We start from the raw sequence: 26,301 nt of genomic DNA, 5'->3' as shown, positions 1-26,301 counted from the left end.
AGAAATTTAGAAATTTAAAGTTTTTAGGGTCAAAAATGAGAAAAACCCATTTTTACCCCATAAAACCCCCCATAAACCCCTGATCCCATGGTCCGATTATGCTGGTTCGCGAACTCGTTCGAATAAACGTAGGTTTACACGTTTGTACCAAATTTCATCAAAATCGGATCAATTTTGCTCGAGTTATCGCGCTAACGGACACATATATAAATATATATATATATATATAAATATATATACAGTATATATATACAGGGTGTTTTTTTAAAAACTTGCATCTTTATTTATGTAAAAACCGCAATAGATAGAAATATGCAGTTTGCGGGAATCATCTATTGACGTAGGGGGACCAATTGTTTTGAATTCAACGTTACATTCACATTCCCCCCCTTTCCCCCCCTGCCACCAACTTATTTTTTTTAAATAGCAAGGTACCCCTTGTGACATATCAAATAAAAGAGCATAAAAAAAGAAAATGTTTGATGAAAAAAAATTGAAAATCGGTTCATAAATTTGTGAGATATTCCCCCCTCACCCCCCCGGAACTTAATTTTTTTTTAATAGCAAAGTACCCCTTGTGACATATCAAATGAAAGAGCATGAAAAAAGAAAATTTTTGGTGAAAAAAAAATTAAAATCGGCTGATGAATTTGTGAGATAATCACCCCCCTTTTCCCCTACCCATAACTTGTTTTTTAATAGCAAGGTACCCGCCCTTGTGACATATCAAATAAAAAATAAATTTCGCCAAAATTTTTCTTTTTTCATGCTCTTTCATTTGATATGTCACAAGGGGTACTTTGCTATTAAAAAAAAATTAAGTTCCGGGGGGGTGAGGGGGGAAATATCTCACAAATTTATGAACCGATTTTCAATTTTTTTTCATCAAAAATTTTCTTTTTTCATGCTCTTTTATTTGATATGTCACAAGGGGTACCTTGCTATTTAAAAAAATTAAGTTGGGGGCAGGGGGGGAAAGGGGGGGAATGTGAATGTAACGTTGAATTCAAAACAATTGGTCCCCCTACGTCAATAGATGATTCCCGCAAACTGCATATTTCTATCTATTGCGGTTTTTACATAAATAAAGATGCAAGTTTTTAAAAAAACACCCTGTATATGAATTTGAACAGATGGTGTTTTTGCCCTCTGGGGACCTCAAAACGAAAAAGTAAATCGGTCCCGGGTCTAGGTCTTACCATGAGACCTACGGTAATAGCTTATTCCCTATATGGGAAATTCGCTAAAACAATCCCAGGCAAGTACCTAACATAGGAGAAAGAAAGGGGTTGTCTCTTAGCCAGTTGATATTCACTAGTGGGAGGGTTATAATTTTTTCTCATGACTCACAGATTAACGTGTATCTTATGAGGAGTTCACCCATATCTAGAAGAGCTTTGTGAATCTGGCGCACCTAAAATAAACGTTGGATGGCTAATAGATTTGTGATTTCCACCTCAAATGAGATATTTTTCCACCACTTACATACTTACAATGCCTTTTCTGTGTCATTTAAAAACTTGTTTTCAAAATGAGTTACTTTTGTTCACAAGATAAACTATGATATACTTAATTAAATTAATCAATTTATAGTGGCTCAAAGGGTTTCCTAAGTCCCTTGCTCAAACTTTACCCTATCCACTGTATTTTGTTCTTTATTTTGATGAAATATCTGAAAAAATTGAGTTTAAAAAAATATTAAATAAGGGAGTGCTTGTAGCCTGTTGAACTATGACTTGTTTAACTATATTTTAACTTACTACTTATCAAAAGTGTTGTCCCATGTACCCTCCTCAGCTCCTGAAGCACACTCATCCCAAGCCCTTGATCGGCTCTTAGGTTCTCATCCCCTCTCCTGCCTCATCGAACTGATCCAGGTGGCGCTCATGTGTGAATTTTAAGTTTGAGCGACATATCGGCTGGTCGCTTCTAAACTGTGGTGGTTTTGCAGGATCGCCCGCAGACAGAGCAGAACTAGAGGTGGCCGACGAGATCTTGGAGGTGAACGGCACCACTCTCGAAGGCTCGTCACACACTCAAGTTATCGCTCACTTATACGAGGTGAGACATTAAAGATACCCTAACCTAACCAAATTTGTGCCCAACATTCCATTCCACATTCACTGTAGTACGGAGTGTCTATAAGCCATGTATATCAAATGGCAATTTCAGCAACACTAACCATTCTAAAAAAAACAGGATCAGCAAAACACTTACAGGAGTCCCACTGTTTCTTACACTTTATACTACTGGGCTAATTTTTACTATACCAAAATGTCAATCTATAAAAAGAATCAAACAAGTCAAATGCCCATCCCTTCACATGAGTCATTGGATAGTTGACAGAACTTACTAGATGTTTCCAGTAATGTTGATAGCAAGATTATGGAGTAAGACCTGTATTGTACATTGATCATTTGATTAGGCATTATAGTCCATAATATTTATACTAACAAAGGACCTTTAACAGTTTTGCCCCAAAAAGGCTAGCATTTCTTTTTGAGATCAGTAGGTGTGTTATAAGAATAAATCATAGGATTCATTTAATACTTTAGTTTAAAGCTGAGTAAAACATTTTAAAACCTTTTAGGAGCAAATGTGATAACTCTAGCTTCTCCTCCTAATTCTTGAGCATGTACTTAAACCAAAAACCTCTGTGTAAGTTTGGTTATAAAAAAAATCAGTATGACACACTCTTTGTCTGAAAACATTGTCTAGTATGCCCAATAAATAGTAAACAGTACTCTTATCTGGCCTTTGCATTAAAGTAAAAATTTTGTCCGGTTAGTGCCCATCTGTTTTTAAAACACAACACCATGTAAATTTCGTTTTAGCGAATTTCCCGTATAGGGAATAAGCTATTATCTTAGTACTCATGGTAAGACCTGGACCCAGGACCAATTTACTTTTTTGTTTTGAGGTCCCTAGAGGCCAAAAACACCAACAAAAAATAAATAAATCTGTCCTGGGTCTAGGTCTTACCATGAGTACTACGGTAATAGCTTGCTTATTCCCTATAAGGGAAATTCGCTAAAAAAACCTTTTTGACTGTAAAGTGTCTTTAATTACTTATTACGAACCTATTGTCTAAGGCTAAAGAACTCAGAAACAATAGTGAGTCAAATAAAGTTGAAAGTTTTACACCATTAACAAAATTTAGGCGGTTTAAGGGAAAGAAATTTACCCCTCCACTTAGTGATGTAAAATACCCAGGTATTTAAAACTCGGGGTAAATACCTTGGGTATTTACCCGGGTAAATACCCAAAATCCATAAATACCCGGGTATTTTGGGTATTTATGAAATCGATTTAAATTCCTTTTTATATACCCCTAAATATGTTATTGAACGTTATCATTACATGATAAATTAGGATAGTCTATTTCACCTTTTACAGTATCTTGAAGCTTTGCAGAATTGCTAGTACCTTTTATTTAATGATTTAGCACTTTTTTATGAAATCAAGACAACACCTCATCAGAGAAATAGTGAACCTAAATCTACTTCTACTGTTATTAAATTATGATAGTTAAAATTTGTATTGTGTAAATGGCTTGGAAGGCTAGACAGACCCAAGGCCTGATTGATATAGGCAGAATGGCAGAATACTGAATGTACAGTAGACTCCCTCTTATCCGGACTCCTCGGGACCGAGGCTAGTCCAGATAACGGGTTTTCTGGTTAAACCGACGTCCCCAAAAACTTGTTAAAACAGAAACCGTGTACTGGTACTGTCATATTCGACTTTAATTTAGGAGAGCATTGTATTTAGATACGTGATCACTGGTCTCAAATCTTTCCCACGAGAATAGTCGTTTCAGTACCGCTCACTTCTTGCCAATCTAGTCAGGTTAAACTAATGGGCTGATAAAAATTGTCCGGTTAAAAGGTGTCCGGATAAGAGGGAGTCTACATTAAACTTTTCTGTGTTACCGCTTAGTTGGGAACAATAATATATTTGGATAAACCTATTAAAAAATGTATCTCCTGTTTTTTGGTCTAACTTAGGGCCTATAATATAATTTTGAAAGATTTATTGTGCTATAGATTCAAATTTTTTGTATCACAAGTTTATGAAATTAGTTTTTTTTTATAAGTTTACCAACAAAAGATCTAGAACAAAAATATTATTAAATCCTGCCATCCTACAGATTGAATTTTAATTATTTTCTTAAGTTGTTTACACATAGGCCACTACTAGGTTGAATTTTCCAGTCTTTCTAAATAATAATTATTACTTTACAAATAATTTTTCTTCACTTTTAATAAAATAAATTCATCTATCTATCATAGAAATTAAAAAATCATAAGTAGTCAGGACCAGTGCAACCATGCGACCAGGGTATTTATGCCGATTATGCTTTATGCTCAGACCTGGGTATTTATGGCGATCATACCGAGAAGTAAAATGCTAGTAGTGACCATATGAAATTTTGATTAACACATTTTATTATAATTTTGCTATCCTTACAAGGTAATAATTGCAAAAAAACATCTCAATCTTTTCTAACTTTAATACAAATTATAGGATACCGATATACAAATATACGAGGAGTCCGGATAAGAGGGAGTCTACTGTACATTCAGTATTCTGCCATTCTGCCTATATCAATCAGGCCTTGGGTCTGTCTAGCCTTCCAAGCCATTTACACAATACAAATTATACCAGTTTTTGGGTATTTACCCGGGCCTGGGGTAAATACCCAGGTAAATACCCAATTTATATTTACCTACCCACTGGGTATTTACCCGGCCCACATCACTACTCCACTTCATCTTACCAAAGTAATAGCTCAACAGCTGGATGTCAATCAACTGCAACATATATAATAAGAAACATAAGTAGCGAGGAAACTTCCCCTCAAACTGCCTAAATTTTATTAACAAACTATAGTTTATGACAAAATAGGAGGTTTGTAACTTTTTTCTATAATTCACCTAGTTAAAGAGGAAACGCAAAAAAATGGTGCAGTTTTTGGGTTATCAGACAAATCGTCAAATAACACAGTACCGTAAGTCAGATAAGATGTTGATAACATCATGTACGGTAGTTAGAAATCCACTGCACAATCAGAAATACCATGAAACTGAATCATCTGAACTAAAGTGATAGCGTGTAACTTATGAATCACTCATTGTAGGTGAAGGTAACTATAGCGTATAAAACTGTATAATTATAGTGTTAGAAGACTTTTTTTACAAAATTTTATAGGTAGGCCTATCTTATCACAGTTTCCATTAGTCTACAAAAATCAAATAGATGACACGACCATTGTTTTATCCGAGGTTTTGTATAATTATTCAAAATCTGTTCTTCTGCTAAAGACTAATTTTGATATTATACTCTTTAATTTTGAATCGTTATATGGGCAAAACTGATTCTATAATCAAATAAGATTTGATGAGAAGGTTTTTAAAATAAATAAACTATGTAATATGTAAAATTTATATTATAACAAATATTCATATACATCTTCAATGATTTAAAAATCCTTTAAATCAACACTTCTAAAATGCAGCATGATTCATTCCTTGGGTTTTAAATATCCATCTCTATCCATCGTTTGTGCAATAATCACATAGGGCTATAATAAATACATATTTCTACAGTTAGGTTAATACATAAATATGGTAGCCTAATTACAAAAAAACTAATAGGCCTACAGTTAAAATAAAGTGCTAAATATGCGCTCGAGAAAATAATGAACTTTTGTTAATATACAACAAAAATATTCACATATAAAAATATAGAAAAAATAAATATTGCTCATCGTAAACTATAAGTGTAGGCAATTTTTACATTGAGCAAAAAATTAGGCCAAAGGTTTGGATTTGATTTAGTTTACAAAATAATTGACTGCCAAGTTTGCCTGTTTCCCAGAAAATAAGTGTACATCACTCCTCGAAAACCATATGGCTTGTTTTCTTTTTAGATTCAAGCTTACCAACGTATTACTGTATTGTTAATTAGTTGAAAGGCGTATTCCATGATCCCAGCTAGATTTGAAAAAATAAATTTTACCTTTTGGTGGATTTGCAATTTTTGTATCAATGAGGCGATGGAAATATATATCCATAAAACTGTGGTAATTTGTAAAATGCATGAACTTCTCTGTTGGTACAAAACAAGAGATGTTTTGAAAGTTAAATTGAAAGGAACAAGACAGTTTCTGTTTTTTACCTAAGTGTTTTCCTTGAGTTTTTTGCAAGCTGAATCTAAAATACCATGTTAGTTTATTGGTTGTTTTTGTTGGGAACAACTCAATGAGTTCAAAAACTAGTTAAGTTTAGGAATCCATCCACATGGAGAGTTTAGATGAGTCTAAGTTGTATGGGGAAGTATGAGAAGAGTAAAAAGTTAAATGATAAACTACTAGTAACAAATCAATATTTAAACAACAAAAACTAGGTTTAATAGACTCGGTCAACTTAATAGGACAGATTAGACTCACAGTAGAACCTCAATATCTCTTAACTGAGGGGGCTGAATGGCAAGAATTCAAGTTAGCCTATTGAGTTTTTCTCCTAGTACTAAGCAAAGTTCGATTTACCAAAAGGTTTAACAAAAAATTCAAGATACAGAGGTGTATGTATATCATGTTAGGTAGAACTGGACTTTTACACGCTAAACCTTAATTCGACTTCAAGCTATTTCTACGTAATGAAGGGTAACTGTAGAAGCAAGATAAACCGTTTTTTGTCCATACAGGGTACAGAATTTAGGTACTATGGAGCCATGGACATAGGCCTAAGTTTTTAGTAGGCTACCGTAGGTATGGAATAAATGTAAGGAAGTAGGCATATATTTTTTGTAGGTACTGTTTAGGCTAAACAAAGTTAACAACAAAAATATTGGTTCAGAATGTGAAAAATCAAATACGAGAACACAGAACAGTTAGATGTAGAAATAAAATTCTGTTACTTATGTAAAATAAACAACAATAAGTAGCCTAAACATAGGCATCCGCAATACTGTATTTATCCACAATACTGTATTTATTATAGCAGTGGTGTAATTTAGGTTAAACATAAGTCTAAATCGTTTGACTTAAGCCTTTGAACGTCCATGTCTGTAAACTCAAAGTTTTTACATCGCTTAACTATAACAATCGAACTTCAGCCTCTTAACGGTTTTCAAAATCGTTGATAAGATTTAATCCAGAATTCCACATTCCACAAAAAAACTAATAATGCTGAGATTAAGTTGTACGGTACCTACTTAACATGTTCGCTTTCAGGTGGCCACGAGTGGCGTACCAATAAAAATTAAAGTCAAAAGTAAATTTGTGTACGAATTACAATAATTTTCATAAAATACTTGTGTGTTTATAGGAATATTTCTAGATATATAATTAAAATTATTTATCATCTGAACACTGAGCCTAGGCCTCCTTGCACAGTTTCAGTAACAAAATGAGAGAGGCCTAATAAAATTATGCTAATTAAAGCATTTATCAACCCGTTGAAAATAAGTTACATGCTATGAACTTACAAACAGACTTTGAGCAGTAAAAATGACATTTTAGTTCAATTTTTAAAATTTAAAATTAGGCAGTTAGTTTTTGTTGTTGAAACAAGTTAAAATAAAAACACATTTTTTTAACTTGGTGTTTGATTATTAATGTAGGCTAACTTGAATTCGGTTGTTCATGTAGGTTACCACCCATGGACACATTTCAAGTGGCTTCTACAAACACGAATGCATAGTAAAAACACTCACAAAGACACGAAATGTCGTTTTGTTGCGTACAATTACCGTAGGAACAGTGCCCACTGGTGGGGCACGTCGGAGTTTTGGGGGCCACTGCGTGTACCACCGGTACACGTCAGTTTTTTTAAAACTTAATAAATCAGTAAACAAGTTATTGGAGCGAACGTTAAGATTTATGACTAGCCTATAAAAGCATAGATATCTTATGGCAGTTGTTATCAATAAGGTAGACAATTCCGAGTCTGATCTAAGGAAATTATTGGGACTAGGGTGACCAAGCGTACCGTACCGTAGTAATTTATAGGCTATAGGCTATCATTAGAAACTAGATTTTTACCTGAAAACAATGGTGCAAAGATTTTTCTGCAGTCACAAAAACTGAATAAAATACGATCGTTTGGATTTTATTAAGTTACTGTAATGCCTCTTGTCTGCTGGTCTCTGTCACCATCTTTACTTTGAATTGACTAACACAAACATGAACGATTGAAAGGTCACCCTAATTGCAATAATTACCAAGCATATCATGGCAGTTGTTATCAATAAGGTAGACAATTCCGAGTCTGATCTAATGAATAAGCATTTGTTTGGATTTATAAAGAATAGTTTCATTTCAAAAAAGGCCTAAGCTAACTTACGGTTTCTGTAAGTACTTAGACAAATAGGCTAGGTTGTAAAACTTTACAGGTTTTCGGGGTTTTACCAACCTACACTTCGTGAGAAAGTTTCTAGCCTATAGGCTATAAGTTACAGTCTTAAAAGATCCTACATTTTCCCTTCCTCTTCTTTTTCTTCTGTTGTAATGCCGCCCTTGTTGCAGTTTCGAATACTTGTCGTACACCTTCCTTGCTCTTGGCCGAACACTCGAGATAAGCGTAAGCATTTATTTTGTCAGCCATGGCACGTCCCTCCTCAGGCTTCACAGGTTCTTGTTTCATTTTGGCTAGTTCTTTAATGGTGTTCGGATCGTTTCGCAAATCTTTCTTATTACCAACCAAAATTATGGGTACATTAGGACAAAAGTGTTTTACCTCTGGGGTCCATTTTTCTGGGATGTTCTCCAGTGAATCCGGGGAATCGATGGAGAAACTCATCAAAATAACATCAGTATCAGGATATGACAAAGGGCGGAGCCGATCATAATCCTCCTGACCAGCAGTATCCCATAGAGCCAGTTCCACTTGCCTGTTGTCTACTTCAATGTCAGCTACGTAGTTTTCGAAAACTGTAGGAACATACACTTCAGGAAATTGGTCTTTACTGAACACTATTAGTAAACAAGTCTTACCACAAGCACCATCACCTACAATAACCAATTTCTTTCTAATTGCAGCCATTTTGAAAACGAAACTAACTGACAGCGATTTTCTCTAACCCTACTTTTGAGGGAGGAGGAACTGAAAGCGTCCTGATAACTTCACAGTGAAGGTGAAAACCACATTCGAATTATACAGTACTCTGGAGAACACTTAATAATATATTATTTTTGTATTAAAACACTAAAACTGCATTGACACAACACTGAAAAGAACAAAACACGTATCACTAATCAGTTTCTGCAGAATGAATCATCATCAATAGGGATGGCAACGATATATCGATATTTTTGAAACATCGATATTCTGGCCCCGATATATCGATATATTGCCATCGACAAATTCTTCCCGATAGTATCGGAGACATCGATGTTTTTGGGTCCGATATATCGGATTCATAAAATGACAAAAAATTGTTTTTTTATTTAAATTTTCTTGGGAATTTAAGTTCCAATCGCAAGCCCATATAACATTTTAAATGTATATTTTAAATATTGGCTAATTATAAAGTGGTTTATTTGTTATTTAAATTATCTCTCTTTTCTTTTCGTCTACAAACGTTTCAGTTGGCTGCCCTGCTGCGAATTCTACTCCCACTCCACTCTAGTGGGACTGACTGATGTGATGAGCGATAGCTGTCTTGTTCTTGTTCTTGTTTCGTTTCGTTTCTAACTTAATTTTTTTTGTGTATAACTTAATTTTTTCATGATGTTTAATCTAAATTAAAGATAACATTTTTCGTGATTCTATGTACTTAAATAACACTTAATGTTCCCTGTGTCTGCACATTTGTAATTACAATAAGCAGTTTTCTTATAGAAAAGCGAAGTAAAATTTTCGATGTATCGTTATCCCGATATATCGGGAATATCGATATATTGGGGGTCGATATATCGTAGACATCGATAAATTGCTTCCGATATATCGGAAACCCGATATATCGACAAATCGAAAAATTTTGCCTTCCCTAATCATCAACATAGTCACGGCGAGTGATTCCACATACCGCCGCGCCGATCACAATAGCGCTAGAAGTACACAAACGCAAACTGCAACTCTCCGAGCGATCGATAGAGTGCGCAGGTTTCTACATAAAATTTTCAGCATTTCAGCTTTCAGACAGCTTTGAAAAATCAAAAATGTGGTTGTATGATAATACGAAATCATTATCAAGGGGTTTAACATTATGTGAAAACTAAATTTCATTGACTGAAATAGTTTATTTGCAGACAATTTAATGCATAGTGTAAAACAAAATGTTCACACTCCACCAAGAGAAGTAGTAAAGTAGCAAAAACCTTTTTGTTTTGGCTATATCCTAAAATAGATTACAGGTTCTTGTTTTCTCTGGATAAAACATAATCTTTGTTTGTAACTCAAAAACCGAAATCGATAAGGACAAAGATTAAAATAAATTGTAAGTTGCTTGGAATTGCTTTACCTTTTGAATTATCAATGATGAGCTGTTTGACATATTAGGTTATTTGTAATGTTTGTGTTTTCACTATAACTATTAAAAAAACTGTGTCTTATTACTGAATTCTATACAAACAAGTAAACCTGGGTTTTAAAAGGCATGATTGAAATTTGGGGACGGGGGCTTTCTGAGGTAAAACTTGAGATTCCCATTATTTGACTATCAGAATATAAAATTTTTAATTTCTTCCCAAACTATTTTGTAATTCAAATTTGGATTACTTAACAAGATAAATTGCACCATAATATTTTTAGTAATTTATAATATAAAAAATATTTTATAAAATATAGGTCTATTTATAAAAACCCCCGCCGCAGAAAACCTGCAGAGTGCAGACTAAGCGATTTTCCATTTGCCTCATAGGATTTACACTAAAATGTCTCCTTAAAAATATCACATCTATTCCATATTTAAATAACATTAGTTTAACATTAGGTTTGCTGCAACAGGGAGGATAAAAAGGTGTTTTTTTGTAAAATGTTAATAGTTTAGTATGAAATGAATACATTTTCCAAATTTGATCAAAATATTACCATAAACAAGCAAACTACAACAGTTTACCTATATCATCCATGAGAATAACATGGGAATTTTAAATTACAGTTATTTGGAATTTTCTAGGTGCATAATAACGCTTCAATATACTAAATTATATTTGTTTTTTTAAGCTCTACAAAATGGTTTGGAAAGAAAATGCTAAATTTTAAGTTTTTAGGGTAAAAATGGGAAAACCCAATTTTTCCCCCAAAACCCCCCATAAACCCCTGTTCATAAAATATATGAATTTGAACGGATGGTGTTTTTGGTCTCTATGGACCTCAAAACGAAAAAGTAAATCGGTCCCGGGTCCAGGTCTTACCAAGAGTACTACGGTAATAGCTTATTCCCTATAGGGGAAATTCGCTAAAAAGTAATATTTATAGTACTGTAAATCCATAGGCCATTAACATGGGATTTAATAAATAAACTGCAGTTGTAGTTTCCTTGTTTATCTAAATACTAGCTGTACCCGCGGGCTTTGCCCCGTTTAACTTCATAAATGGGGTAGCGGATTTCTACCCCCGGATATTTACCCCCATGAAAAAACGCCTACGTCATTTTGACGTCACGAGGGGCGGGGCTTATACACGGTCGAGAAACAGCCCGCGACTGGAAATCTACCCCCGGACATCTACCCCCAGACATCTACCCCCGGACATCTACCCCCGGACTTCTACCCCCGGACATCTACCCCCGGACATCTACCCCCGGAAATCTACCCCCGGACATCTACCCCCGGAAATCTACCCCCGTGGTCAGCTCTGCCGCGTATCGGCCAATATTCATTGTTGTAATTGATTTTATCAATTGCTTTACTTTCTAATATCCAGTAGTAAACATGCGATATATCGATGTCTGTTTTAACATTATCCATATTTATAATTCAATAAGTTGTAACAGTCCTTTTCAACCCGACCTACTTCACTGATTTTTACGATTGAGGTGTCTTTTAAAAGCTTAAGATCTAGCGCAGCACAAAATGGTAATTAAAAGGATATTTCGATTAGGGCTTCAAAAGGTTGACCCCTACGCCTTTGATTTATTCCTAGAAGGTGCTTCCAATGGTTGACCAACTTTTACACTATACAGTTACAGTTTAAAAGTGAAATGTGAGTAGTACTCATCAGATCAATTTTTAAGCCAGGTTGTGAAAACATGAATAGATCGTCTGCAACTGTAAACAGGAGATGAAAAAGTTATGAATATAATATAATATTGCGCACTTTTCACATGGTCAAGTGTTACATCGTACTGAACCATTGTTTTTACACACATTTCTTAAAGGATAAAGTGAATAAACTGTGGTGAACTTCCGGTTTATTCAATGTAGGCCTAGTAGTAATAATTGTGTAGTAAACCAAAACTCAGTTGTAAACTGTTAAATTGAGAAAGAGGATCAATAAAAGTCAGGTGTATAATGGTAAATTTTTCATATCACCTAGAAGTAAAAACATTTAGTTTCTAAGATTTTAGATGCGTACTAAGAAAGGATTTTAAAGTATTTTCTCTTAAAGACCTAAAATAAGACAATTATTAAAATTCAAAATAATGGCCACATTCAATTTTTTTAGCATAGCCTAATATCTTTTAATATATATATACGCCTAAATACCCCCATTGCAGCACATTCGCATATTCAGAGAATGTATAAAGTCGTATTGGAAAATCCTGACTTAAAACAAAACTTGTCAACTTATGTCCATAAATAAGTGTTCAAAAGATTCATTCATAAGAATACCATATAGAAAGTGAATAAGCAAGTTTCCTGCCAGTAAAATGTTAAAATGAGGCATTTTTAGGTAGTATACAGAACAGAATTAGGTGAAACCCGTCGACATTGACGGTTACTTTCAAGGCTTATGCTAATTCATATAACTGCGATAAATAGATTGAAGTAATAAAAATTTTGAGCATTTAGCTCTTTAGCTTTTTTGATGAGTAATAAGTGTAAAAGCAATAATGACTATTGCGTTAGTTTCAAAATATGGTTGATCATGCAATTAATAAAATATTTCCCATACCGTACGTCATAAGAGTTATTATTACAATGTTAACTGGTTTCTCTTCTTTTGGAAGAACCTTTAAATAGTATTTAATTCGTATTGGTCAATCTTTTGTGATAAACATTTCCGATCCGCGCTCGTGCGTGCGCCGTTAGCTGTTAATGTATGTGAAAGTTGGTCAACCATTTAAATCACTGTCTGGAAATGAATCAAATGCTTAAGGGTCACACTTTTGAAGCCCTTTATCAACATATAGTTTTAAATACCATTTTGCTTTGAGCTGGATCTTAAGATTTAAAATTACACCTCAATCATAAATATCAGTGAAGTAGTTCGTGTGAAAAAGGGCTGTTACAGCTTATTTTATTAGGAAGATAGATAATGTTAAACAAGGCAATGGCATATCACATGCTTAATACTAGATATTAGAGGGTAATTATTAACCGAAGAGCCGTTGATTTACATAGAGCAATTAATAAAATCAATTACAACAATGAATATTGGCCGATACGTGGCAGAGCTGACCACAGGGGGTAGATTTCCGGGGGTAGATTTCCGGGGGTAGATGTCCGGGGGTAGATTTCCGGGGGTAGATGTCCGGGGGTAGATGTCTGGGGGTAGATGTCCGGGGGTAGATTTCCAGTCGCGGGCTGTTTCTCGACCGTGTGTGCCCCGCCCCTCGTGACGTCAAAATGACGTAGGCGTTTTTTCATGGGGGTAAATATCCGGGGGTAGAAATCCGGCGACCCCGCGCATGGCTCAATCACGTCCTGGTTGAAGTTCGTTCGCTACGCTCACTCACTTTTAGGTTGGCCCCACGTTGAAGTTCGTTCGCTACGCTCACTCACCTTTTGGTTGCAAATTAGCCGTTGTCATAAATGTGAAAGAAATAATAGTGCTGCACCCTGTTGGTAATCCTTGTAACTTAAATGCTATTGAACATCATAGAACAGAACCAACTTGTTTAATTGAAACAGCTGTTAAGATTCATTAATTCCATTTAAATATGAGTACTCATAAGGTTAACATGGGAAACTCCACAGCCACTGGGGCGGAGCCCGAGAGTCCGATCAGAATAAAAACAGCTTAGTTTTCCTATTTAATGCCTAAAGAATCAGTGTACCGAATTTCAGCATCCTAGGTAAATGGGAAGTAAGAGAATTAGTGATGAGTGAGTGAGTCAGTCAGTGAGTCAGTGAGGGCTTTGCCTTTTATATATATAGATTGTTTTGATAAAATTCGGGAGATTTGTTTTATTTTGTTATTCAAATTTCTATTATTTGACGGCGTAAATTCTGCCATAATATTTATAGTCAATTTATAGTTTACTTCAGCGGATTATTAATTTAAAATTTACGATTTCGTCTTTACTTTTTTAACGGACAACAGTAAGAAATCTGAATTTTCGCAATATAATATATAATATATATCCTTCTTGAGATATATCTCAGTGTTTTTTTTTATTTGTAAATTCATTCAGCATTAGTGGCAATGTCATCAATGGAGCATTGGTTGGAAAATTGCGCCAATACGCCGACAAGGGGTTCCACATCTCTTGAGATAATTGGTTTCAAATGGCTGCGATCTCGGATTGAGATAAACAGATGAGATGGATCTCAAATTTATTTAGACGCAGTGTCTTTTCCTTGTAGCTTATACCTACTTGTAAAGTGAATATTAGGGATTGCATTTTATTCTTGATAATAATACTTTATACTTTTCAATGAAATGGTGACCATACCATTGGAGATGAGTGTATGAGTGGCGCGATCTTTAGTCTTGTTAGTGACTAAGGCCGACATATTCCTTAGACACAACTGTTAATTAATAGCCCATACAGCTACAGTTAATGGCAACTTAACTAAGGGACCTACCGTTTATAGTGGAATCGGAACCACGTTTTTGCCTTATACGAATTGGTCTAATTATCAGGATAGTGCCATTGACTATATACTGTACTGCAGATAGTCGTAGCACTCACTCGTGCGGACGTTAATTCACACCAGGGAGTATTGCATCCACAGTGTATCTATATAAATATCCACAATTCCTGTTCTCCTAGTAGCTGGATAATAATAAACATCTATAAGTATTCACTTGTTGGTAACTATCGGGCGCAATTATTTTATTTCCTCAATTATTCATTTTTAATAGCCTACTGCGTAAATTTCTTTTTACTTTCTCCCCCTATACCTTAGTATATGGAAAATGTATTGTTCTCGTCAAAATTGTATAAAGTGCCATCATAAGTTACACATAAAATTTGTATTGCAGCTTAATTATTATTTCATGGGGTTCGCTCTTTTTCTATAAATCCAGATCTTACTTAAGGTGTGTTAGGTTTACCTGATGGATTTGCAGTTTAACCAATGTACAAATCCAATACCTCTGAATAAAAAGTGAGAGAGGGCATAGAAACAATTAACACAACCTAATATAATTTCACTTACATAGCGATAGCCAGTAATGTTACCTATTAGGCATACCTATAGGAATGGTGTTCAGTCAATAATATTCTTTGAAGAGTAGAACGATTGGTTATCGATGTTGCAAGTAAACTAAAAGATGTTTCACACTATAGTGTGTTTCTTCTGGAGACTCATGTTTTATATCCTGTTTCAGGCAATACAATCAAGGACAGTATGTCTTCGAGTACGACGTCGGACCGGCAACCGCCTTGGTAAGAAAACATTGTCTCGAATGCAGTATAATGAATTAGGCATGATATAGTTTTAGACTAATTCGGTAGTAAAAAGGTTCAAATATCCGCTATTTAGGTAATCCAAATGTTGTTGTAACACAACTAGTTTCGGCTCCTTAAAGGCTCCATCATCAGGTTGTACAAGGACGATTTCTATCTTCATACGAAGAGCGTCACATTGTTTAACACGAAAAAATAAAAGAACATTTAAACATTACACAAACACGAATACGAAACATTAAGTTAATGGTCAGTTAAGAAAAGAAACAACGCTAACCCGAAAACTTCGGGTTAGGCGTTAGTGTAGTCTGTTTGATTGGAAAATCAATTGATGCGATTAGACGAAATCGCGATCTTCCGAGATCGCAGCAGCATCCGCGATCACCCAGTGTAGTTGTTTAGTTATTTGTAGTGTAGTGATTTTTTACTTGACACAACAGCATTCGAAACGCCTTCAGTGAGTGGCTTTTGGTGCCGATGATTTTAAAAAAATAAAAAGTCGCTTTAAATAAATTCAATCTTTAAGTCTGAAACTCATGACTATAGGTCGGCCGCTTAGAAAACGACCTACTCCAGCATTGGTTTAGCATTAGCGCGCAGGTCGTTTTCTAAGCGGCCGAACTATAGTTCGTTTTCGCAGAATGTTTGGTAGATCTAGATGTCACTCCAGTTCCAGGTTCCAGTACGTGCAGATATTGTAGTCCTGCCAGAGGCAGTTTGGTTGTGGTTGTAGTGTAGTGTGTAGAGTGGTAGAGTGTAGGAGAGTGTGGAGTTGTAGGCCATGAGGTCCTGGCCGCCATCATGGACCGGTTCCACCGTTCCAAGTTCCACGTGCCCCACTCTCAACCCCGTTCTTGGTCTTGGACATTCCACGACCGGCACACTTACACATACACATACATGTGGTGTGGATTCGGAAAGTGGATGCGATCGACTTTATGTGGTGTGAACTGCCCGACTTGTCAAATGTGTATTGACGAATCCGGTTACGCTCCTTCTTAGTATCTTGATCTGAGTACAGTACGGTACACAGTACAGCGTGCTCTTCATTCTATGGTGTCTATAAAGCTAACAAGGAATACGAAGCTTTGAGAAAACCGTTAAGGCGGGGACACACTTGTCATACACTCTTCCGATCCTACTACGATCCGATTTGCGGGATTCCAGAAGGATCGGTGCGGGATCGGAGAGGATGAACACACATGTCATACACGCTTCCGACCCATGCCCGATTTCCTCCACCGGTCGATCAACACTTGCCTGTCTGATTTGTAAACTACGTGCAGAAGGTGGTAACATGCTCAAAAACTTTGGACTTCGGGATTCAGCCATGATGGCGGTTTGTCTAGACGAAGAGGAAAAAAGTCAGACATCTCTGAAGGGCAGTGGAAAACGAAGAATTTGGGTTCATTCTGTATGGAAAGAAAGTTAGGTGGTTTACTTATGTGTCCATCTTATATATTAAGCACATTGGGTTTTCTCTCTCGAGTTCGTTTGGCTCTTCTACCCGTCCGATTTTCATGATCGAGGTCTCAAATTGAAGGTATGCACGCACAGATTTCACATCAAGCATCGGCATATATTTATCTTAAACCATTATTCTTAAATCTTAAGAATAAAGGTGATTTTTAAGAAACAACCCATCCTGCATCCGACAAACGAATAGACTGCAGTGTCGGTGCGTGATCGGAACCAAAATCGGAGTAGGATCGGCAGGGGTGCCCACAAGGGGGGGCCGTGACGCAGACTGCGTCATTGAAATTCTTGGGGGGGGCTCAAAAATTCAAATGGGGGGGGGGCTAAAGTTAATTGCAACAGTGTTCAATGTGACGACAATCCAAAATACATTACGAAATCGCCAGATAGAAAGTGGATAATTAATTACAATAGTTATATTATTGAATTAAATTAGTTATAATAGGATTTTAGGATAGTTTAGGATTCGTGTAGAAAGTTATTATTTAAGATTAGCAAGACGTGAGATCTTAAGAGGGAGCGCACGGGATGGCTCAACTGCTGTGATAGATAAAGGATAACGCGTGGTACAGACACGTCCAGCTACACCGCGACTTAGCACAGCAGAACGCTTTGTTGACATAAAGCTCGTTAAAATACGATCAAGTAGCAAGTAGCATAGGCTACAATACTTTACACTATTGTGTAGATACTCGATTACCTGAGTTAATAGGGAAAGGGGGGGATGAAAAATACGGTTAATCCAATATAGTATAAAAGCAGATGACAAACTCATTAAAACGTTGTAAACAGCCATTAAGTCACGATTTACATTTTTATAAACGAAATTGCACAATCATTATTATTGTAAATTTCAAATCATTTATCTTGGTTCAGTTGTACAAACTGCAACGTTTAAAATTGTAGCTAACTCAAACTCAACTAATCACTAGCCAAACATTACATTGCTATAAATAACGTAAATATTAAAGGAACCTTTAGAAAGTGTTATAAGGTACTGCTCATGATAGACAGATAGGCTACCGATAGGTGCTGTATCACAGCATAGGAATTGATAGATAAGTAATAAAAAAGTGTAAAATTATATTTAGAGATAATTAAAACACTCTTGAAAAAGAATGTAACGAGAACAATCTTGTTATTCTCTTTCTTTGTTCAGAATTAATAGGTTTCTCTTCAATTCATACACAAATTCAACAAGTCGCCATATTTAGGCCTACTCATTGGCCAATCACAGCCTTACTAAAGTTACCATGGTTATCACTCAATCACAGTGTACTAAGCATTAATCGTCATCATTCCCCAGCTGTTGTATCTCAAATCTGTTGTAACATGGCGCACAGCAGACAGAAGTGTATATTTAAGTGTATATTTAACGGAGCAGACGATTGTTGGCGCAAGCGTTATTTCCATTTCATTTTCAAAGGAGCTGTGATGTTTCTAAAGGGAGGGAGAGGGGATCGTTTTATCGAGAAAGACACTGACAATTCGTTATGGATATTCTGGCAATAAAAAATTCCTTAAATTGAGGGGACTTATAAAACTCTAATTTTATTTATATAGAAAGATAAGTTTTCCAGTCCTGTACAACACTGATTCACGGTCTTTTCCCTGTAATCAAAATTCAAGTACAACTAGATACACACAGAATCTCCGGTTCCCGACCTGGATCTGGATGATGGCTAGTTATTTAATTTAATTTACAGTTACATATTAGTACTCGTGATAAATCAAACCCGTTATGTAAGCCAAAGCCACACGGTATTAATCTCACTTGGTTTTGGATTTGCTTACAAACGTGATCGAAATGGTTAGGGCCTACACAGTATTCTTAAAGAACATTTATGTAAACATATCAGTGACAGCTAGGAAAAGGAATCTTTATCAAAACAGCTGTTCGTAATTTCATATATGACGTGTTCTCTTAACAGATTATTAGTATTTCATAAATTAATGACGTATGTAGTAAACATAGAGAAAATAAACTAGAAAAATCACACAAAATTGTGTTTTTGATCGTCCGTTATTTTATTTCCAAAATAGTGAGGCCATATTTTAATGGCTATAAGGACTCTCTCGCCAATCCTGTGGATACAATTAAACCATTAGAATCATAATCGGTACTCTATAGTTTTCTTTAGAGTAGGCCATGAGTAGGCTGCATAAAATGCCTTCTGGGCCGTGACAGACGGACATAAATTGAGATAAGACATGTTTCAACTTCTTCAATGTATAAAACATAAATTACACAAAATATGTATAATTCTGAGCAATGTACAGACAAAACTATAACTTTATTGATATAGATTAACTGGGTTTGAATTTTAAATATCTAAACAAAATTATAAAACTTCTTTTATAGTTTTACAAATAGTGCTGGGCGGGGGAATAATGTTTCTCATTTGTTGTGTATGAGGTTTTTTTTACAGATGTATGTTTATGGGGGGGGCTGTTGCTCAATTGGGGGGGGGGGGTGCGTCATGAGTCTAGGGGGGGATGGGCACCCCTGGGATCGGAGTATGACATGACGCGTGTCGGAGAGGTGTGAACAACCGCGTTCAATGTTATGTACCATTCCCCTCTCCGACAGTCGTACCGCAGTATGATCGGAGTCGGATCGGAAGGGTGTATGACAAGTGTGTCCCCGCCTTTAAGCCACGCTCTCATCATCTGCAAACCTTAATGAAAGACCTTGATGATACACTTCCCCGAAAGAAATATTAGTTTTTCGATGAACTAACCCTTAAGGACATGAACATCTAAGAGTTGTATTTAAGGAATGCACGATATAAAAGTTGTATTTAAGAGACAGCATTAGGCCTACCTCATATCTAATATTACAATAATTATTCTCTGTACTCATGTCATTATTATGCCTATTCGTAGTCATAATACATTCAATTTGTGACTAGATAAAGCAAATTTAAAATAATACATATTACAATGTAAATACTACAAATTTGGTTACTCAACGGGATCGGTAGCAAAATAGTAACGCCGGTTTCACGTTTTAAATTCAATTATGGTTCAATTTAATTACCAACATTACCGCATTCTGTTTGCGAATTCCCCCGAACCAGTCGGCGTGGCTCGGCTACCTTCGGGAATGTTCGGCCAACCTCGTGTGCCATCGTGGCTCCGCTCAGGTCGTCAGGTGAGTAAGAGTAATACAATCGCAATCGCGCCGAGGTGTTTTCGTAGTGCGCATGTGCAGTTGTGTGTTTTTCTTGTAATTTGTGGTGCAAATCAGTGCTGTGTTGTGATTAAACCTCTCACCTGGTGGATATTGATTTGATCTTCGAGCGGATTTTGGAAAAAGTGAGTAAGTATTGTTAGTAATCTGGAGATAAAGGTCAACAGGAGGTTATCGTGTGGATAACCTCGGAACGGAACTTTCTGAGGTAAATTAGGTTACCGGTACGAGTCGCGTAGTTTTCGTTTGTTAACATTATTCAAATTCATTTCTTCTGTATGAGTACAAAATTGTGGTAGTCAAGAACTGCTCGAGGATGTCTGTAAACTCCTAATTAAAAGTCATTTTATGTATGCATATTCTGTTTACGAGAAAATAATTGTCTGTGCCAACCAACGAACCAACACTTGCAGTATCATTCGGATAAATTATCTACATAGGTCTGGAATATCTGTGAATGATAATAATCCACATATCGGACTAATTCACCAAATTTGCGATTGTTTGACAAGAACGATGGTGAAATTATAAATCTTTGTAACACAAGTGTTATTTGTACTCAGAAACAATAGCACTACGCAGTTTTTACAAATGAATTCAAATTGAAATGTTGAAATGTATTGGTACCATAGAAATCGTGATTTTCCAAGTCGTAGGTATTAAGCTCAAACTCAGAGGTGTTGTTAGTGTAAACCAGGTGACACATGCTCGCTAAACAGCTGACTAAGACAACGGTGTAGGCAAAATAAACAACAAACATGTGTCATCATTACTAAACATTGGCTTGCTACAATACGTAAACTAAAGTGGGATTTAGGACATCTTTAACATCACATCTTGATGCAAACCTGAAGCTTTAGTGAGTTATTTGTCATTCCTTAACATTTCTTCGTTACAGTAGGTACATATACATACTTAGACCTACTGCATTATGTGAATTTTTTATTTAAAAGGCTTTTTAAACGATTTGGTCTTTTAAAATGTTCTCCAAGCTTCGAAAGGCTGCACTTTAGTTTATGTCCTGCATTTACTGTAACACTAATTACTTTAAATGAAATATGACGTTTTAGCTAATTCGAATCAAACAATTGACGTGGAATTCAAAACATTATCATCAGACACACAGTTCACAGCATGTAACCTCGCGTGGTATTTGATTCTATTTAGCTTTGATAATTAGTTTTGTCAATTAAAATTGAATGACTTAACATGTCAACAACGTTTTCCACACGGATATTACGACACTGTAAGGCACGTAGTACTGTCTCATAATGGGGAATGTACCTTTCTCGTAATTTCCCGGACATATTAACATTGCAAAATAAAACATATTTGTAGAATGCTCTATTCTATCTGCATAAAGTTGTAAAATAGTACAACCATTCTACCCATATATAGAAATATTCTGGGCAAAAATTCTTTCCGCGAATGAGAAGTTCGAATATATAACAGACTAATCTACCATGTCCGTATTTAATCTCATAAGTAGTCAGTGAATTACTTGTTTCCATTATGACACAAGTAGCCCAATCCGTCAATGACTCATAAAACTGAAGAAAGACTTAAGTGTGTTAACCTTGATGTTTAACTTTGGCCTTTATGCCTTTATATTACATAATATTATTCGGAACTGTATCGAAACAAGTTTAATATTGGAAGGTATCTCAATTTGAATTTCAAATGTGTCTGAAAGTAAATTAAAGTTTGTTCAGCAAAGAAGGTATCATGCTACAGCGATGCTACAGTAATTCAGGAAGCCAATGTTGACATACAAATTTCTTCTTTTTACACATCTATTCTTGTCTTCAAGCATATTTTTGTTTTCCCTGTATATTAAATTGAATAAACAATTTTTTTACTAAGTGCTACTATAGATTAGAAGAAGTAGACACTCTACTCCTTTTATCTAAACACAATGAGTGAAAGACAATTATAAACCAAACAAAATCACCGTGTGATTAAATACTGCTATTTTTGCGGGGGCACGATAACTCTAGAAATTTTGGACTGATTTTCATGAAATTCGGCATGAGTGTGTAGGACTGGGTTCGCGATTTCGCTCAAGATCGAGTAATGGAAAGGGGATTTTGTTTGGAACAAGTATATTTGTTGTAAACCCGCGTGCAAATTCCGCCGGTTTACACATTGCCCGAAAATGTGTTGTCTTTTTCAAAAATATATCGGTCCCTAAACATGAAACTGCAAAATTGTCATTACAACCATCGTCTAGTTAGAGACTAGAGCTTAGAAAAATAATTTAGTACGCAATTGCGTTGTTGTATAAATTATTATGAAAAAAATTCCAAACAGACTTTTTTAACTGAAAATTTTTAATTCCCATGTTATTCTTAGGGAGAAAAAATAAACTGTTCTAGTTTGCTTGTTTATGGATAGTTTGTGATTGAATTTGGCAAATATATTTATTTTATACCATGTACTATCAAAATTTTTAAAAGCACTTTTTTCCTCCCTCATAGCAGCAAACCAAGGTGCTCGTTAAACCCAATGTCATTCAAATGGGAAAATCTGTCAAGTTTAAATAAGAAATATTTTTAGTAAAAATCCAACCAGACAATTTCCAATAGAAATTCGCCTAAGATCGCAGGTTTGCAGCGGCAGGGGTATTATTTACCATGTGGTATTCTCATCAGTTTGTTCTGTAGCACGGCCCCTATGTGGTAAACCCTTACACAAGGAACTATTTGCTGTTCCCCATCATAAAGCACATACGTTATGTGGCTACTTCGAGTTGAGCATAATGATAATACTATACTATATTTGTATAATAAATAATTGAACTGTTGATTTTGTATCAATAATGCAATCGTTCTACTGCTCATTATATCGCTAGTGTTTTGAATAGCTATTTTGTATATTTTGTATATCATGTGGCATTAATTACATTCATTTTTAATCACCCAAGTAAGAGGTAAAAATACCTAAATAAATAGGTATTTAAAAGCGGCTGTTTTTGCTTCAGTATGGCGAAAAATGTTGTTTAAGTAGAAGTAGTTGGCCAAAATGTTAAAACATTTGTGAAGACATTAGACATAAATTATAAACATTAGATGTTAGAAATGGTTTTTATAGTGCTCGCCTGGTGAAAGGTTATCAGAAAATCGCCATTTCGAACGTTCAAAAGTCACTAGCCTTTTCAATGAATGGATGATAGATAAATGATCCTTTACCGAAACAGGCAAAGTTACACTCACGTGCCTCTTTCTTGCACTTAACCTGAAAAGTGTAATCCAATACCCACGTTCCCTGTCTTTTATAGTTCTAAGAGGGCCTTTTCCGTTTAATTTGAGCTACTAAGATAATGTTTGATGTGGTAAGATGCTACAGTTTACTTTAAACCATCTTTACAAATTGGCTTGGTTAAAAGTATGATGTGTATTTAACAGAAAATATTAATAACGTCTTTTTAGCATCGTACGTGTTGTTAAATTACCTACAATTATAATAATAGCATACTATAATTAAAGCACAAAAGATACGTCAAATAACACTCGTAATAATATATTTACACTTATACTGTTTACTCACAAAGACGGTCAATACATATTAAAGATGGTGATCGATTTCGATTGGGCTCTCCAATCATCATCAGACCCAATAGGTGAATGACATGACAAAATGAAAATTAGGCTAAATGACAACATTCATCTATTGGGTCTGATGATGATTGGAATGTCCAATTGAAATCGATCACCACATATTTGATATGTATTGACTGTCTTGTGAGTAAACAGTATAAAGTTTAAATATATATTATTACAAGTGTTTTTTTACTATTTTTTGTGCTTTCAGAAAATAAAAATCTATAAATTACAGCGCAACCTGTCCCCTTCTACCTGAGATTAATAAATAGGTAGTTAAAATTTACTACACTGTCTGTAATACACGATGTCTACTTCTACCAATCTGAAAATTATAGTACCAATACTATACCTCAAGATATTCTGACTAATCTGTCTGCCAGAAGAGATCGCCTTACCTCTTGTTGGCCGAACCGGTTGTCATGAGGCAGAAGGCAAAAGGAGGCCGAGCAGGCAAGTGTGAGCGGGGAAATTCCTGTCTGAGGAAAGTTATTTGGAAATAACTCAGTGACTCGCGAGTCGACGTTCCAGACGATCCGAGGCCGACGGACCGAGGCGGGGAATTAGAAGGAATAACTGCCTTTTGTTGGGTAATTGCGTCGGTGGTTTTGTCTTCTGTAGATACATATAGTGTAACTTTTTCTATTGGCTTAGCCATCAAAGAAGTAGCTGAGGAATTGCTGGGTAGCTGGTGGCAGCAGTGGCTACATGAACAAGATTGCCCCTACGATCCTAAGAAAAGTCAGGAACCTTTTGATGGTTCTAAACTGTTCCCTAGTGTTCTTGATTGTTGAGCTTTTGATTGGTTCTGGCTTAAGAAACAGCTGATTGTCAGTAAAAAAGGCACACCTTTCCTCACTGATTAAAATACGCAAGTTGAGTCCGCATCTTGATAGTAAACCTGGAATGTGAATCAAGTATTTATCAATGTTAAACCAAAATAATAAAAACAAAATACTGTTAATACTACACTATTCAAGGCCCTAAACAGGGTTTCCTCGCTTATGCTGTGCAGACCATCTAGAAAAAAAAACTGCAAGACAGTAATGATCATATCTATTCAGATAATTATGCTTCTCTATAGTTTGAGACTGCTCTGCAACCAAAAGACCTATCATGTGTTTTTATTTAAACTTCGAAACTTTTATAACACCTGTACAGTCCCGCACAGAAGCGTACAGACGCGTCATAGTAATGTCCACTGATTCCGAGTAATGTTTATTCCTACTTCCTGATGTAGGGTTAGAGTAGAGACCTACTAAGAAGGTAATTCCAGATTACGACCTCAAAAAGAGTCCCATGACTAGTCTCAAATCCATGACTATCTCAGTAAGAGTTCGCTCACAGCGAGGATGTGACCGCAGAGGAAAGATTGATTATTTATGTTATGGGATCTTAATTGACTACCTCGACAAGTAGAATGTGTAGGATTTGTGAGTTGATAAAATCTTAGTGTGCTACCCTGTAAAGCCTCTTGTAGTCGTATATCAGTGAGGAAGAATATTTGCCAAGACCTAGATTCTGTGCAATGTGATAATTTTTGCTTTCTCGATTGTAATAATTACAATTACATACATCACATAGCACGTGGATAATATTACACATCTTGTTTTATCAATCATTTCGAATATGGCTTTGATGATAACAATCTATTCATTTTGTACACGGTAGGTTGGCGTCACAATTTGCATCAGTCTGCTTTGGTGATCACGAAGATCACGGCATCAAACATGGCGGAGAGAGGAGTTATCAGAACAAAGACGGCGAGAGCGCGGTAATGGATGTGTGTTTAGGCTCGACAGATATCAGGTGCAGCCGTAGCAACACTCCTCGTGTCTTCATCATCAGACCCAGTCAGTCTGTTAGTTCCTGTAGTACAAATTCCTCCTGTTGTGTATAGTGTTTGTGTTCTCCTATATTGGCAGTTTCACGTATGTAAGAAGACATTTAAACCCAAAAGTCTTGGTAATATAACGTCGAACGTTTGCTCATTGGTCGTGCATTTTGCGCCAGAGTTCCTTTATTGCGCAAAGCCCTCTAATGGTCCCAAAAATGTCTTTAGTTGCGCCAAGCCCAAGTCAGGTAGGGATGAGTTGCCTGCAGAAAGAATAACCTTGTTTTCGTGTCATCCTAATCTATCCTAACCTAACCTAACTTAACCCAACCTCACCAATTATAGTCAAACTTGCCACTTGCGACCCCGATGAACTTATCGGGTGGTTTTTTGGAGTAGTTGGTGCAGTTCAGGAATACCCGAATACCTGACTCAGAACAATATCTGAATAC

General features: G+C 35.8%; 2 protein-coding genes across 2 annotated transcripts in view; one reads left to right on the top strand and one right to left on the bottom strand.

Annotated features, from left to right (window-relative positions):
* The window catches only part of LOC128987610 (protein PALS1-like), a 166,961-nt gene that overhangs the window by 20,808 nt on the left and 119,852 nt on the right, over window positions 1-26,301 (top strand). The window contains exons 3-4 of the mRNA XM_054408554.1: window positions 1,952-2,061; window positions 15,669-15,726. Of these exons, the coding sequence (XP_054264529.1) occupies window positions 1,952-2,061; window positions 15,669-15,726 (168 nt within the window). The remainder of the gene's footprint in view (window positions 1-1,951; window positions 2,062-15,668; window positions 15,727-26,301) is intronic.
* LOC128987616 (ras-like GTP-binding protein Rho1) lies at window positions 5,432-9,282 on the bottom strand. Its single transcript, XM_054408562.1, has one exon. The coding sequence runs from the start codon at window positions 9,045-9,047 to the stop codon at window positions 8,466-8,468; it is 582 nt and encodes a 193-aa protein (XP_054264537.1). The 5' UTR covers window positions 9,048-9,282; the 3' UTR covers window positions 5,432-8,465.

The sequence above is a fragment of the Macrosteles quadrilineatus genome, unplaced genomic scaffold, assembly GCF_028750875.1.
Source record: "Macrosteles quadrilineatus isolate MER2022 unplaced genomic scaffold, UCM_ALF_1.0 Scaffold_2__2_contigs__length_208266976, whole genome shotgun sequence".
In the NCBI taxonomy this organism is placed as follows: domain Eukaryota; kingdom Metazoa; phylum Arthropoda; class Insecta; order Hemiptera; family Cicadellidae; genus Macrosteles; species Macrosteles quadrilineatus.
This window is presented reverse-complemented; position numbering and strand designations above follow the sequence as displayed.

Excerpts from the sequence above, each read along its gene's own strand:
- LOC128987616 (XM_054408562.1), bottom strand. The coding sequence starts at position 9,047 with ATGGCTGCAATTAGAAAGAAATTGGTTATTGTAGGTGATGGTGCTTGT.